Below are 14,619 nucleotides of genomic sequence, written 5' to 3' on the forward strand. Positions count from 1 at the left end.
AAAAGAATGACAATGCAGTAAAAGTGCTCGGGCTCCCAATTTTTCATTTTAGAAGCTGCTCCCAAGGTACTAAATAAAGTTAGTCATAGAATTTTTATTAGTAGTCTTCTGAAACTCAGGTTATTAGCGGTAAAGTATGTCCACGTCACCTATGAATTCCTATGCAAAAACGCGTTGTTTGCTGCGCCTACACCTTTTTTTTTTAGAAGAAGCATCTGTATTGTAAAAAAAATAACCCCTTGCTTATCTCGAAACGAACACTACATGTTACTAAAGCATTATGTGTGATTGGTCCTTATTTCTAAGGTGTCCATTCAATTTCAGAGCAATGCACTGCTTTAAGCTTATAATATGTTTTAGTCAAAGAAAAAATAAATTTTTACTCTTCATTTAAATATTACTTTGTGAAAGAAGCTGAAGGGTGCTGCCTGTTAGTAGAAATCGTCCGTTTTAAGCAATGTCAGACTCTAAGCTTCGTGATAATGTCATATCTTGAGAGAATCTTCTCGTTTCTGAAAACTAGCAATTCGGCTGAGGCCGTTTTCTAATTTGTGGAAATCTGGTAATATTGTTACGTGAACAAAGGATTACGACTGGAGACTATTTACAAAGTATATTTACAAAGGGTAACTGCAGCGCTGGCCAGTTCAGCCGACAGCTCGAGAGCCCGAGAGCATTCGTCGTCTTCGTCGGGGCGCCCACGGGCATAGGCCATAAGAAGCACACAATATGCATGTATCATTACCCCCGGCGGCAAAAGCACCGTCCTGATGCGTCTAAATGTCGGTGATAACGGGAGAGTAATATGGCTTGAGGCGTGTGACATGCACAATGTCAGTGGAATTCGGGGCAGGTGAGGCACTGGTACTGACTGGGGCGATTTCGTAGGTAACTGGAGTCACGGCCCACAGCACTCGATATCGGCCTGTGTACCGAGAGAGGAGTTTTTCCGAGGGGCCAACGTGACGATTCGGGGACCACAGGAGTACCAGAGATCCAGGCGAAAAATGGGCGTCTCTTTGTAGGCGATCGTACAAACGCCCTCGCTTCCCTTGGGAGGTCAGGAGGCGAGCGCAGGCAATTTGGCGGGCTTGGGTTGCCCTGGTGATGGCGTCAAGTGCATACTCGCTGGTGTCTGCTGCAGCGGGTGGAAGCGACGCGTCCAGTGGTAATGTCGGTTCTCGGCCGAACAGCAGAAAGCACTGGTAATAACCGGCAGTGTCGTGACGCGAAGAATTATATGCAAAAGTGACATAGAGTAGGGTAAGGTCCCGATCATTATGGTCGGACGAGACGTACTTTGCAAGCATGTCTGTTATGGATCCACACGCTCAGTGAGACAATTAGTCTTTGGATGGTAAGGTGTAATCAGCTTGTGCTTGGTGGAGCAGAACTGAAGGATGTCGGCGATGACTTTAGAAAGAAATGTCCAACCACGGTCTGTTAGCAGTTCGTGTGGAGCGCCATGCTGCAGAATCATGTCGCATAAAAGAAAATCGGGGACATCTGTGGCATAGCTTGTAGGAAGCGCTCTGGTGATGGCGTAGCGCGTGGTTTAACATGTCGCCACAGCGACCCACTTGTTGCCAGACGTGGATAGAGGGAAAGTGCCAAGTAAGTCCAAGCCAACGCGAAAGAACGGTTCCGAAGGAAGGTCGAATGGTTGAAGGCACTCGGAAGGGGGCGTCGATGGTGTTTTTTGGTGCTGACATATCTCATACGCCACAACGTATGTCTGGACCGAGTGGGTAAGGTCTGGCCAAAAGAAGCGTCGGCGAATCCGGTCGCAGGTGAGTGAGACGCCAAGGTGGCCTGCCGTTGGTAAATCGTGAAGTTCTTGGAGAACAGCTGACCGGAGGTGCTTAGGTATGACGATGAGTACGGCGGGACTGTCGGGGCGTACATTGTGGGGGAATAATACACCATCCCGCAAAACAAACAGGTGAAGGGACGAATCAGAAGGCGAAGATTCCAAGACATCAATGATGGCGCGCAAAGTGGCATCACGGTGTTGCTCTTCGGCAATGTGTAGCAGCTGAGAATCGGAGAAAACGCAAGCGTCGGTATCGGGGTCAGGGTCGGCGGCGGTTTGTCCACTGGATAGCGTGATAAACAGTCTGCGTCTTGATGTAATCGGCCCGACTTGCACACTACTGCATAGGAACATTCTTGCAGCCGCAGAGCCCAGCGACCAAGCCGGCCGGGAGGATCCTTGAGTGAGGAAAGCCAGCAGAGCGCGTGTTGACCATTTGAACCCTTGAAGCAAAGAGTCCATCATAGGTTCGAATGTTGCTGGGGCGTTGCATAGACCGAATGGCATAAGTTTGAATTGATATAGATCATCAGGAGTGACGAATGCGCTCTCCTCTTGGTCTTTTTCATCCACAGAAATCTGCCAATAACCATACCGCAGATCTATTGATGAAAAGTAGTTGACACCGCAGAGACAATCGAGGGCGTCGTCAATGCAAGGTAAGGGGTAGGCGTCTTTCTTTGCAATGCGGTTTATATGACGATAATTTACGCAGAAACGGTATATACCATCTTTGTCTTTAACAAGCACCATGGGCGACGCCCAAGAGCTCGACGAAAGTTAAACAATGCCTTTGGCAAGCAACTTGTTCACTTCCTCTTGAATAACCTTACGCTCTGAAGCAGAAACTCCATATGGCCGGCGATGAAGAGGACTGGCATCACCAGTATTTATGTGATGCTTAACAACTGAAGTCTGGCCCCATTGGCGACTGCTGAGGTCGAAGGTGTGTGGTACGAAACCAAAAGGCGACACAGAGCTGCTGCTTGTTCAGGCAATAGGTCCGCAGCAATCATGAGACGAAATGTTGCGTGAGGGCAAATAGCCTCCTGTGGAAATGGTGAAGAATCTGAACAGACGTGTACCGAAAACGTCGTGACGTGACCATCTCCGATAGCACGGAGCGTTGCCACCCATATGCCTTTGGGGACAACTTCCTTTGTCAGGCCAAAATTGATGACGGGGAAGCATGAACGGTTATCGGCGACGGTGATGACGGAGTGGGGCACAGTGATATTGCGCATCAAAAGGACATCAGGAACAGGTGTGTCGACGTAATCACCATCGGGCACAAGTAAAGATGATAGCAAATCGACGAAAGTCAAGGCTTTAGGCGGCAGGCGGACGAAGCCGGTCGTGTTAAAGTTGTTCGGCGGTTTGGCACGAACATGCGGGAGTAGAGGAAGTTCGAGGAAAAGGGTACGGCAAACAGTTGATCAAAGCTGAATGCGCCGTAAGAAAGTCGAGTCCGAGGATTAGATCATGGGGACAATTGGTCAGCACTGTAAAAAGAACACGAACGTGGCAGTCAGTGATGCTCATACGAGAAGTACACATTCCAGTGACGTCAACAGTGCTGCCATCCGCCACGCGTAGGGCTCAAGTAGTAGGAGGCGTGAGAACCTTCCTCAGCAGACGATGGAGGATACAACTCATTATGGACAGCTGCGCTCCAGTATCTATTAACGCCATCGAAGGGATACCGTCGACGTGAACATCAAGTCAGTTCTGGTTCGTTGGGAGCGTCAATGCAGGATTTCTATACGACTAAGATGATGCAGAACTACCTCCAGGAGCTGCATGGTCGAGTTTTCCGTCCGGAAGGGTGCATAATTGGTCGGCGTCGAATAGCGGCGTGGCTGGGGCGACGGAGACTGACGGCGCTGAGGTGACGGTGAGCGAGCAGGACCACTGACATCGACGGATACGTCAGAGGTAGGAGGCATGCGGCGAAGCGCGGTCGGCATAAGGCGCGGGCCGGCATATGGGTGAGGAGACGGGCAAAGGGAGCTCGAATACGGCGACGTCCAGGAGGTGCGGCAGTGGCGAGCGACGTAGCCAATGCGGAGGCAACGGAAGCAAATGGGCTTGTCGTCCGGAGTTCTCCACTCGGTAGGGTTGCGGTATCTGGGAGGGGGATACAGATCGCCGTGTGGTGTAGCAGTCGGCACCAGTCGGGCGTCAGGTCAGGACACGGAACAGGCAGCACAAAACCGACAGGTTTGCGAATTCTTGCCGCGCAACTGCCTGAATGAGAGAGATCGCTGGGGCTGGTTGGCCAATAGTGGGGTCAGGCGGGCGTGGATAGAGCGGCGCAGGACTTGTAACCTCAAGCTCGCGGCGAACAATACGTGTAACGTGCTCATTCAAAGGTGATGAAGCGGTAAAGTCGACGCGAGACGACGTCGCAGCCGTGTTAGGTAGCCGGCAGAACTGAGGAATGACGGTGGCCTTTGGCGAGCACAAAGTGGTGGCATTCCTTGAAAATGACGTCAATGGTGGACACATTGTTGAAGACCAACAAGTTGAATGTATCATCTGCGATGCTTTTGAGTACGTGGCCGACTTTGTCAACCTCGGCCATTGTCTCGTCGACTTTCCGGCAAACAGCGATCACGTCTTGTATGTACGAAACATACGATTCAGTAGAAGACTGAACTCGGGTAGCAAGCTCTTTTCTAGCAGCCAGCTGCCGACCGGTGGGATTTCCAAAGGGGTCACTGAACTTCTCCTTGAAAGCATCCCAACTAGAGATCTCGTCCTCGTGTGTCCGGAACCAGACACGAGGAGTTCCGCCAAAGTAGAATAGGACATTCGCTAACATAATGGTACGGTCCCAGCGGTTGTTTCAGCTAACACGCTCATACCAGCTGAGCCAGTCCTCAACGTCGACATTATCTTGGCCGGAGAATATGCCAGGATCGCGGGAATTGGTAACCGTAACGTACGTTGTTGTCGGGGTCGCAGGAGTAGAAGGAGACAAGTTGTCACCGGGAGCCATGGCGGAAAGCAGCACGGTGCGGCCAGTGCGGAGCTCCGTGACGAGGACGTGAAGCAGCACCCTCCACCAAAATGTTACGCGAACGAAGGATTACGATTGGAGACTATTTACAAAGTATATTTACAAGGGTAACAGCAGCGCTGGCCAGTTCAACCGACAGCTCGAGAGCCAGAGAGCGTTCGTCATCTTTGTCGGGGCGCCTGCGTGCATATGCCACAAGAAACACGCAATATGCATGTATCAATATTAAAGGAAAACTCACTGAAACATTCCAAGCTCAAATATGCACTAAAATGTTCTTCGATGACTATGAACTTTTATCACTAACCACACGGTTGAAGTTTTTGCCAATGAAGAACAGTAAAAGTGTCTAAACATCTGGTGGATTTGCAGATAGATAATAAGGATAAAACTTACCTATTTGGTGTCCTAAATATTCATTCTAAGTCGTAATTATGGTGTAAGTGACAAACATTTCGCTGCGGAAATGTTTGTGAGCGACACCCTTTCTCTTTGTCAAGGGAGAGAGAGATAATATATTAGAAAGGCAGAGAGGTCGGCTTCTCTTTGGGTAAGTTCATAGCCGGAAATACAGGGTGATTAATAGTTTGCGTATGCAGAGAAATCTTCGCACTCAGCCTGTGAGAGAACCATTCTAGAAGCTTTGAAGCAATAACAATGACATCGAAATAGGATTACCTACAATCTATAAACATACCGTTTCTTGTCCAGATTTTGGACAAATAAATGCATATAACTAATGTTTATGTGCTAATAAAAGTTTCTGTGCTATCGTTACCTAGTTCGAATGTCAAGTCATAGTAATAAATATTTTTTTTTATAATGACGCCTTGCAAATTCTTCACACTCTAAGACAGTTTTTCATAAAAGAGAAGTGAAAGAAAGACACCACGACTTTATTATCTACCAACAGCTTTGCACATCCATGTTGGAAACTAGGTCAACTACAAAGCGTATAATAATTTAAGCACAGTACAGTGTCCTTTGGCTCTCGTTTCTGTTAACATTTTGTAGTACTTCTCTTCAAAAACCTGCCTTCGATGTCTATGTTATAAAACAGGGCGCGATCCGCACTTCCCCCGAACCGAGCAGTGTTGGGAATTGAATTTACTTTGCATGCAGTGAACACTCCCTAAATCCGCGATCATACCGAACAGCAAGGCGAACACCACGATTTTCAGCAAATTGCCCATACACATTCGCGAAGAGTTAACAAACACTTCCGTTCCTGTTGTCGCAGCCTGTGACATGGTGCACCACAAGAGGCGAAATTTTGAGCTGATGTTGCATCCCAAAATTATCTACATCAGACTCAACACCTACAAAATTGATTTGACAATAAAATACATATATGCGGCACAGCGTCGCATGCTTGAAGCTAGAGCATCGTAGCAGACTCGGTGTGCAAGCCTTTTTTATTTTACCAGCGAATAAAACCTGCACTGCAGAAATGTACGACGCCGAATCCAGTTTCAACGTGCTACCCAGATCCGGATCGATTCTTCATTATGCAGGTCTCGCAGCTCATGTCACGTTGTATGCGCGTTGAATTCTTGATTAAATATCCTACGTTGCATATCAAGGACCCTCAATTTAGAGATGTGCCTCGTCCATCCACGTAAAAAACCGCTTTAGTTAAGGAAGTACGTGAATCTGCGACACATGAGAAAGCTTAGCTACCGCTGCCCTGAGTTCCGAAAATATAACGCTAGCTAGGTATGAGTGCTGATCCTAGTTAAGGCGCCTTCTTATGCTTTGTTCAGTGTTTTCTGAATTAATTCTCAATAAAGCATTACGATGTGTACGTACGATGTGTACGTGTACGATGCGTACGATGTGTAATTTTGCCAAAAACTGTGGCTGTGGTTACACGCATCTTCAGGCCAATAAGTATGTTCCTCCCGCTTAAAAAATAATGTCCAGCTTCAAATTGTGCTGTTTTCGTCATTCGCCAGTAATGAAATATTTAATGGCAAAGAAAAACACTGGTATTCGCTCCATGTAAGACCACCAACTATTGACGCATACTAAGCTGCATTTAGGAGCGTAGAAGTGGGAAATATTGCATTTATCCGTCAACGACAGCCAGACTTGTAGCAATAAAAGATAATCCTCTGCGCATAACAAATGAAATACCTTGGCCGCTATGCCATGCGATTCAATCAATCAGAAAATAAGTCACTATTTCCGCATCAGGAAGAATAACTTTTCCACAAGCTTCATTTTAATTTCACATACAGAGTTAACGTGAGTTTCTTAAGAAGCTTAAGTGGATTTATGGAGGAAATCCTGATGACTTGTAGACAATTTTACGAAGGGTGCGGGATACTCTCGAACCAGGAGCACTGCGTTCAATTCGCCATTTCTGTTTCCAGTAACCCAGAGTGGCACTCTTGCAGTGGGCTGTTAAATTTGCTCGACCGAAGTTGACACCTTCCTGTTTCAATGTGATTTTTGTTTCTTTTTTGTGTGCTGGCTAATAGCAGAAATGCCTTTCACCGCGTCTACGTCGTCCGGTGAGCACTGGGTAGTGGTGGGTTGTGGCAACAACCAGCGAAAACGAAAGAATATCGCGGATAGCTTGTGCGAAAAACACGCTGTGAGGAAGCGGCAATGTGGTTGCGACATATTTCTGCTGCACCCCTTCTCCGCTAACGTCGACATGGGTGGTCAGTGGACTTCGCTGATAAACAGGAAAAACTTCGTGCCAACAGAAATTCCCGTGTGTGTTCTGCGCATTTCGTAGATGGAAAACGCACGTAGCAAAGCACGATACCAACGCTGAACTTGGGTTACTAGCGAAAGGTAAGCAAACACTTGTTCAGCGCTACGTGACCCGTTCTAAAGCACATCATTCCGTGTAATGAGTGCATTAGACATTGCATTGGGCCTTTACAGCTCTAGTGAAGAAGCTGCGACGTCATGTACCGTAGCTCGTAGCTATTCCTGCCCCTCAATTTCTGCCGAACCTGAATAGGAAACATGTGCCGCAGTTTCATGCTCGATAGTAGCGCTGTGAAAACGTTACGATTGAGCTAGGTTTCACGCTATCGGTGTAGAGCACGCGATATCGAACTGGTAAGACGTTATCTTTATCTTTAGACGTTATCAATCGAGGTGGCCACATTTCTATGGAGGCAAACAGCAAAAACGCTCCTGTACTAAGACTTGGGTGGTCTAAGAACTTCGGGTTGTCAGAATTAATAAGGTCGCCTCTACTGCAGCGCATTTTGTAATTTTGTCAATGGATTTGGCACATAAAACCCAAGAACTTTTATCTGTGATAATAAAAACGGCTTCGTCATATTTCAGGTTATCTTTGGGCGCAGACGTTTGAACCGAGATGAAAATACGCAACCACCAACTAAGCGCAAGGCAAGTGTACACATTGTTATCACTGTGTGGTTGATAATGATTTATTTCCGTTCCAGAGAAAAATGAACAGAGACACACACGATTAAAAATCACGTCAGGTTCCTTCACAGAGTGTAAGGCTTTTCTTTGTTATAATTTGTCAGAATCTGAATATACCCGTGAACTGAACTATGGAAAATAGCCGGTATGTGTCGTTATAAGAACAATATAGGGAACTGGTCCCACGAAAGATTTTACAAGCATGTTGCATACCACAATATGGGAACATATTTTGTTTGTTAAGTAAACTTGTCCTTGAGAACAGAAACTTATCTAGTTGATGTTTTGCCTACAAGTAACTTCATTTACGGGAAATGTCCCAACTTGGTCTTTTCCTGGCTGTGTAGTTTTCACAACTATGTAGGCTAGCGGAAGTTATGTCAATGCAACAGGCTTAAAGTTATTGATGTGTTTTTACAGGTCACTTACGACGCACAAGCTTCCACATTAACCTCTCTTTTGGACAGTTTGGACGATGTGAATAGGCATTCACTGTCTTGACATACTATCACTGAGAGTATGTGCTCACTTTATGTGTCCTGCCCATACCAGGTTGGAGATAGTGCTGAGAGAATTCTAGACAGCTCTTGTGCATGTCAGGAAACAGAAGTAGTCATGCCAACAGCTTAAGCTTACAGGCGCATCAGACACCATGAAACCATGCCAACTGTTGCTGTGGTTCTCTCAACAGGAGACTTCCCACACTGAGCCTGCAGTGTTCGCTCATGCTTTTGAAAGTTAAGCAGCTGTAAGTGGATGCAGATATCCTGCACCAGTTATTTACACAAGCGCTGTTCAATTCTTTACACATTATCAATGAGTAAACAATTCTGCAAATTCATCTGCCTTCTTATATTGTCATATTTAAATATAGCTCAACATCAACAGGCTGCAGCAGACATCGAAACCACATCATTCAACAATGTTTTGGAGAATTAAAATGTAAGTGCTCACACAGCCAGTCTAGGCTTCTGAACACGGTGCCTGTTTAAGAAGTACGCACATTCACATGGTTTCTCCATTCATAGGCTTACGGCAGCGAAGATACGTTTGACAGCTCGGGCCCAGTTTATGAACCAGATGTCAGCACAATCTAGGGTTTTTCATATGCTGCTTCAAGTGGTACAGAGCTGCCACTTTCTTCTGCAGGTTTCCCTTCCCATTGAAACTGCACGGCTCCCATGTACACTGGGCAAGGAACCAGATTTGAGTGTACATGCACTCTCCTCCCCACATGATCATGTCTACTTCCTGTGTGACACTGCAATGATGATTGCTGCTATGCTTTCTTTACAGGCTGTCACTTATGGTTTAGCTACTCGAAACAGCAGTGTTGCAGAAAATGAAGTCTGTGGGAGTTTAATATCAGATCACGAAAATGATGTAATTATGCACGCAGATTATTTGAGCTGTCGGATGACATGTTTAAGTTTCTCACAAAACTGCCATTTGGTCAGATTCACGTAAGCAAAACCAAGCACCACATTACAAGCAAAAATACAAAGGTAATATTTTGTATAGTTAGCGTGTTCTACATCTTGACATGCCTTTCCACTTCCTTGTAGGTGATAAAAGACAGCTCCACCAAATGGGAACTGCCACCATATGACCATTCATACACCAGCACGAGACTTTATATGACCATGAGAACTATTTCCTACCGAACGCTGACGAGTGATTTGATTCGTTTTTTACACTGGCATTTCGGTGGCTGCATTTGACAAGCTCGTGTCAGTACTGAAGACTCCAGACAAGACAGTCCGCAAGCTCTTGACCATATAAGACGAGCTGTTATTGACACTCGCGAGGCTTAGACTTGGCCTCCTTTGTGGAGATCTAGCAAGACGGTTCTAGTTCTCTGTAGCTTATGTTTCTGGAACATTTTCGAGAATGCTGGACGACCGGGTGAATATCATGCAAGAAGTTGTTGTGTGGCTGCCCCGCTCAAGGTTGCCGGCAAGTATGCCTGAGAGTTTCATGAACAGCGAGCACAGTCGTACAACATGCATATTCGACTGCACTGAGGCACTAATACAAAGGCCACGGAAACTAATGGCCAGATCCCAAAGTTACAGCCAAAATAAGGGTGCAAACACGATTAATTTTCTTACCGTCATAGTACCGAATGGATTTATAACGTTCGTGTCAGATGTGTATGGTGGCAGGGCGTCATACAAATACATTCTAAAGACATGTGGAGTGGAAGAATACCTTCTTCCAGTTGGTGAGATAAAGGCATACCCTGGTTTCAAGCTTGACCCTTAAGGCTCAAGGGATTAAAATGAACAGGCCTGCATTTACAAAAGGTGGGTGTCCACAATAGTGTTTCTCATAACTTTCATAAACTTAGAGCTACACAGTAATTAAAAGTATGTACATGACTGCCTTTTCATGTTTCTTCTCAGGAAAGGATCAGCTACCTGAAAGTGAAGTCACCGAAACTAGCGCATCGTTTGGCTACGAATTCAAGTTGAGCGGGCAATCAACCGAATCAAGACGTACAGCATTTTCAAGCAAGTACTGCCCATCAAATAAAGAAGATTTGGCAGCAAAATTGTCCTTGTTTGTGCAGGACTCTGTAACCTTAGATGACCGCTCATCAACGAACAGACAAAAGCATAAATTTCGCGTAAGTACTTTAATTTGGCCATAAGCACTCTGTGAGAAGTGACTAGGGTAAACTTCACTTTACTAATGCCATTTTTGTCACCTCACTGGTTTCGTACCTGTGAAGCTTATTGAAGTGATTTGAAGCCAAGGTGTTAAAGAGGTGGTTGGATGTTTTTTTATTCATTCAATATACTTAGATGGCTCCAATGAAGCAGACATTATGAATAAATTAAATTTCACTTGCTCATCACAAATCACAAATCTCGTCATATTTTTTGCGCACAGCCAGCTTTTTTTATAAAGTCGGTCCTCAAAGTGAGGCAGGAGATGCAAAAAGTACAATATTTTGAGCCTCTTCATGTTCTGTTCAATGCACTGTGTGTCAATAGGCACAATTACAATGACACCACTTTCTGCCGACGACATACAAAAATCGCAGATGTTTTTGCCACAGCAAAACATACTAAATTGCACTTGGTCATAATAACCATTTTTGGCACCTGGACAAAGCAGAGGTTCCCCATTCGCAAGCTTAACGTCATACTTTCCCTTTTCAATTAATACCATGCAATCAGAAACTGTGGGACGCTTGATCTCAACTAGGGCATCATCAGCACAAATGCCATCAGGGCTTGCAGACAGCGAAGGATGGTTACTGCTCACTACCATACCCGACTGCGCTAGAGCAAGACCAATCTTCCTCATAAATGCCACTCTTGCAATGGATTCGTACTTCAGCCCGTGCTTTGTGGCAGCATTACCAGTAAATCGTGAATTTGAAAGTGTAGAAACAACTTTTGAGGGGTCAGCGCTTTTCATTTTAGGAACCCGCTTCATATCTGATGCAGTTATGCAAAGGTGCCTGGCCATGTGCCATAGCGGGCACCCCTGTTCCCTTGTGGCGAATTCAAGAAAAGCTCGTTCTTCATTCGAGAGCACAGCAAACTTTTCATAAAATACTTTGCAAGGGTCGCAGTCCTCTGGGAGTTTCAAAGGGTCTGTATGCGACTGGTGAGGCTGGCTTAGCAGTCAATGCACTATGAAGCGAAGTACCTGCATGACATAAAGCAATTACAGACAACTCATTCGCACCGCACTGTGCCGGCTAACACCACTTGTATTTATAATAATGTGCAATAACCTAAAATGATATCTACTGTATTTCAAAGGCACCAGAATCTACTATGACTATCTGCATTGCCATTAAGTTAAATGAATGGAAACAAATAACCCGTCAGTCTCTTAACGTATTCGAGTCATTGACAAAAAAACATACGGTTTAAAAAACAGTCGGCCCTGTAATCGTAAGGCATTTCACTTAACACAAATTCACTCATTTCACGTGTTGGAAGAATTGTGCCCTCACAAGGAACGTTGAAGAGATCGGAAAATGGTTTGCTCTCAATGTGGTTTATCAGTTCAACATCATTGCCGAAGCTGTGAAACTTTCGTGGGGTTTTGGTGCCTTATTTTTGGAGTCGACAGTTTGTTTTTGCAGCTTAAAGTTGATATCTTCAAGCAGGAAAGGCTCCACCTTCCTCTTTGTTCTCCTGTTCCACTGAGCTGTTTGTCAGTACATGATGTGCCGGTCATTCCTGAGGCGACAGTCATATTAACTTTTCCCAGTCGCACACCAACATGGCTGCAAACCCTTGCTTTCCCAGCCATACACGAGCAGCCAGCATTGATCACTTGTCCAGCGTGCCTCACGCAAGCCCATGGTCTCCAAGGCTTTTGATTTATTGCCTGCGACGGTCGAACATTCGCCTTGAGGTACACTAAGTCTGCGTTAAAATTTTGACAAAGCACCTGACCCTCCCAGCCACTCTGTACAAAATGTGAGGAGTCTAGGCTTTTGTATGTCTCAGCTTCTTTGAGGTCACACGCCTTGCTCGTGATGAGCTACCACACAATGTGGGCACTAGACACACTTGGCCACACCTTGACGTCATCCACCCAGCTGTTGACAAACATTCGACGCATGTATGTCACTCCATGTGAAACAGAGGTGACATCAATCAGTGAGTGTATATGTAGGCTAAAACGAGAACGCTGTAAGAATAACTAATCAAGCTTCCTTGCGCACAATATTTCCATACGCTGAAGCAACAGATACAATTATTAAAAATTAAATTCTGGCGGTTTACGTGCCAGAACAACGATTTAATTACAAGGCACACCCTAGAGAACGACTGCGGATTAATTTGGCCACTTCGGGTTGTTTAACGTGCACCCAATGTACAGTACACGGGCATTTCAGCATTTCAGCCCCATCGAAATGCGACCGCTGCAGCCGAGATTCGATCCCGCGCCCGCGGCCTTAGTAGCGCAACGTCCACGGCGCGTTATCAAATACAATGGGAACATGCGATGGGAGAATACAGATCATCGATGTCATATATGTTTAAACTGTGAGATACACTTAGAGGCGACATTGTCATGCCCGTGGCTCAGACTGCAACATCCCTAGATTCCCTTTACTAAAAACGTTAAATGCTGTTTGTAGCTCCGCTCCTTTAGTGTAAACACAACGCACGGAACTGGACGCCGGAGCCGGCCTTAAGTCCAACAGCGCAACGCCATAGCCACTGGGCTACCGCGGAGTGCTCGTTTTTCTGAGACGCGCTTCGTTCCCACATCGTTTCCATTTATTACGCGAGATGAGGCTTCGTAGCACGCCAGCGATGCGGGCGGATTATTAGGACGGCTAGACGGCTTTCCGCGTTCGCAGATCAGTACAAACTGAGTCGTTCCGCACATGTCTGAGTGGAAAGCACTTGCGACAGAGAACAAAGATTTCGGGAGGACACCGCCGCGAAGCGATTCTAAGCAGCTTGGTTGCAGACCAGTCATGCGACAAAATATTGTTTATAGAAGGATAGCGAGCGATGAGAAGATGCGGTGTCCGCGCTGCCACAAACGTGCGAGCTGACAGCTGCTGCTAACACTTCCGCTTAAAGTACAACTCACAGATGCACGTGTATGTAATTGCTGGCTGCGCGATCACGGACTCACCGAACAATAAAACACAGCATGCATTGTTTATTCTACGCAAAATTGATGCGCGAAACATTGCGAGTTGAGCGCAGACACTCACCGATGTCGATCGTAACCCCAGTCGACCACGTGCGGGTCCCGCTGGCTCCTGGCTGCATGCTGCTGTTCGTTGTAGCCACTGTGGCCACTTCCTACCAGGGATGAAGATCTCGCGAGCAGGAAGATGCGTCTGCAATGCGCTAACAAAAATTCCACACGAATTCACAGACACAAACGTCAATACGCCTCATACGAACACTTTGCCCAAACGCGCTGCCGACGCAGTTAACAGCCCAGCATGGCGCGGCAGTGACGTTTCCGGTGTGAGCCGACAGGGGGCGCTAGTATAATGCATTTGGCGGCGCCCAGCTGCCTTGCGTAAAATAGTCTATAAACGACCATAGTGTGACCAAACAAGTAAAACTTTGATGCTTGTCATCAAAAGTGTGCACAATCCTTATGTCTGTGTTTTGTGCGGAGCGCCGCATAGCGCGAGATATTTTTGATATGGTGAAACGAAAACAGACCAAAAGCCGTACAAAATCACGAAATGTTCAGCTGCCATCTGCCACTTCAATTTACTCAACCGGATGTGCCATACAATTGTGCATAAAGTCAGTTTGGAAATTGATTTTCTTTTTTCGATCGCTATTTCTACATTCTTCTGTGAAGCTCATCAGGCAAATACTTACAAGTACACCGTGCACTATAACTTCGCCACAAG

At 46.1% G+C, this 14,619-nt stretch overlaps 1 protein-coding gene across 4 annotated transcripts in view; it reads right to left on the reverse strand.

Moving 5' to 3' along the window:
* The window catches only part of LOC129387234 (uncharacterized), a 45,470-nt gene that overhangs the window by 16,137 nt on the left and 14,714 nt on the right, over positions 1-14,619 (reverse strand). For 3 of the 4 annotated variants that reach the window (XM_055076032.2, XM_055076029.2, XM_055076027.2), the window contains one exon: positions 13,957-14,095. In XM_055076032.2, coding sequence (XP_054932007.1) covers positions 13,957-14,095 — 139 coding nt within the window. The remainder of the gene's footprint in view (positions 1-13,956; positions 14,096-14,619) is intronic. The other variant, XM_072286288.1, reaches the window with a different exon arrangement.

Source organism: Dermacentor andersoni, chromosome 2 (assembly GCF_023375885.2).
Source record: "Dermacentor andersoni chromosome 2, qqDerAnde1_hic_scaffold, whole genome shotgun sequence".
NCBI lineage: Eukaryota > Metazoa > Arthropoda > Arachnida > Ixodida > Ixodidae > Dermacentor > Dermacentor andersoni.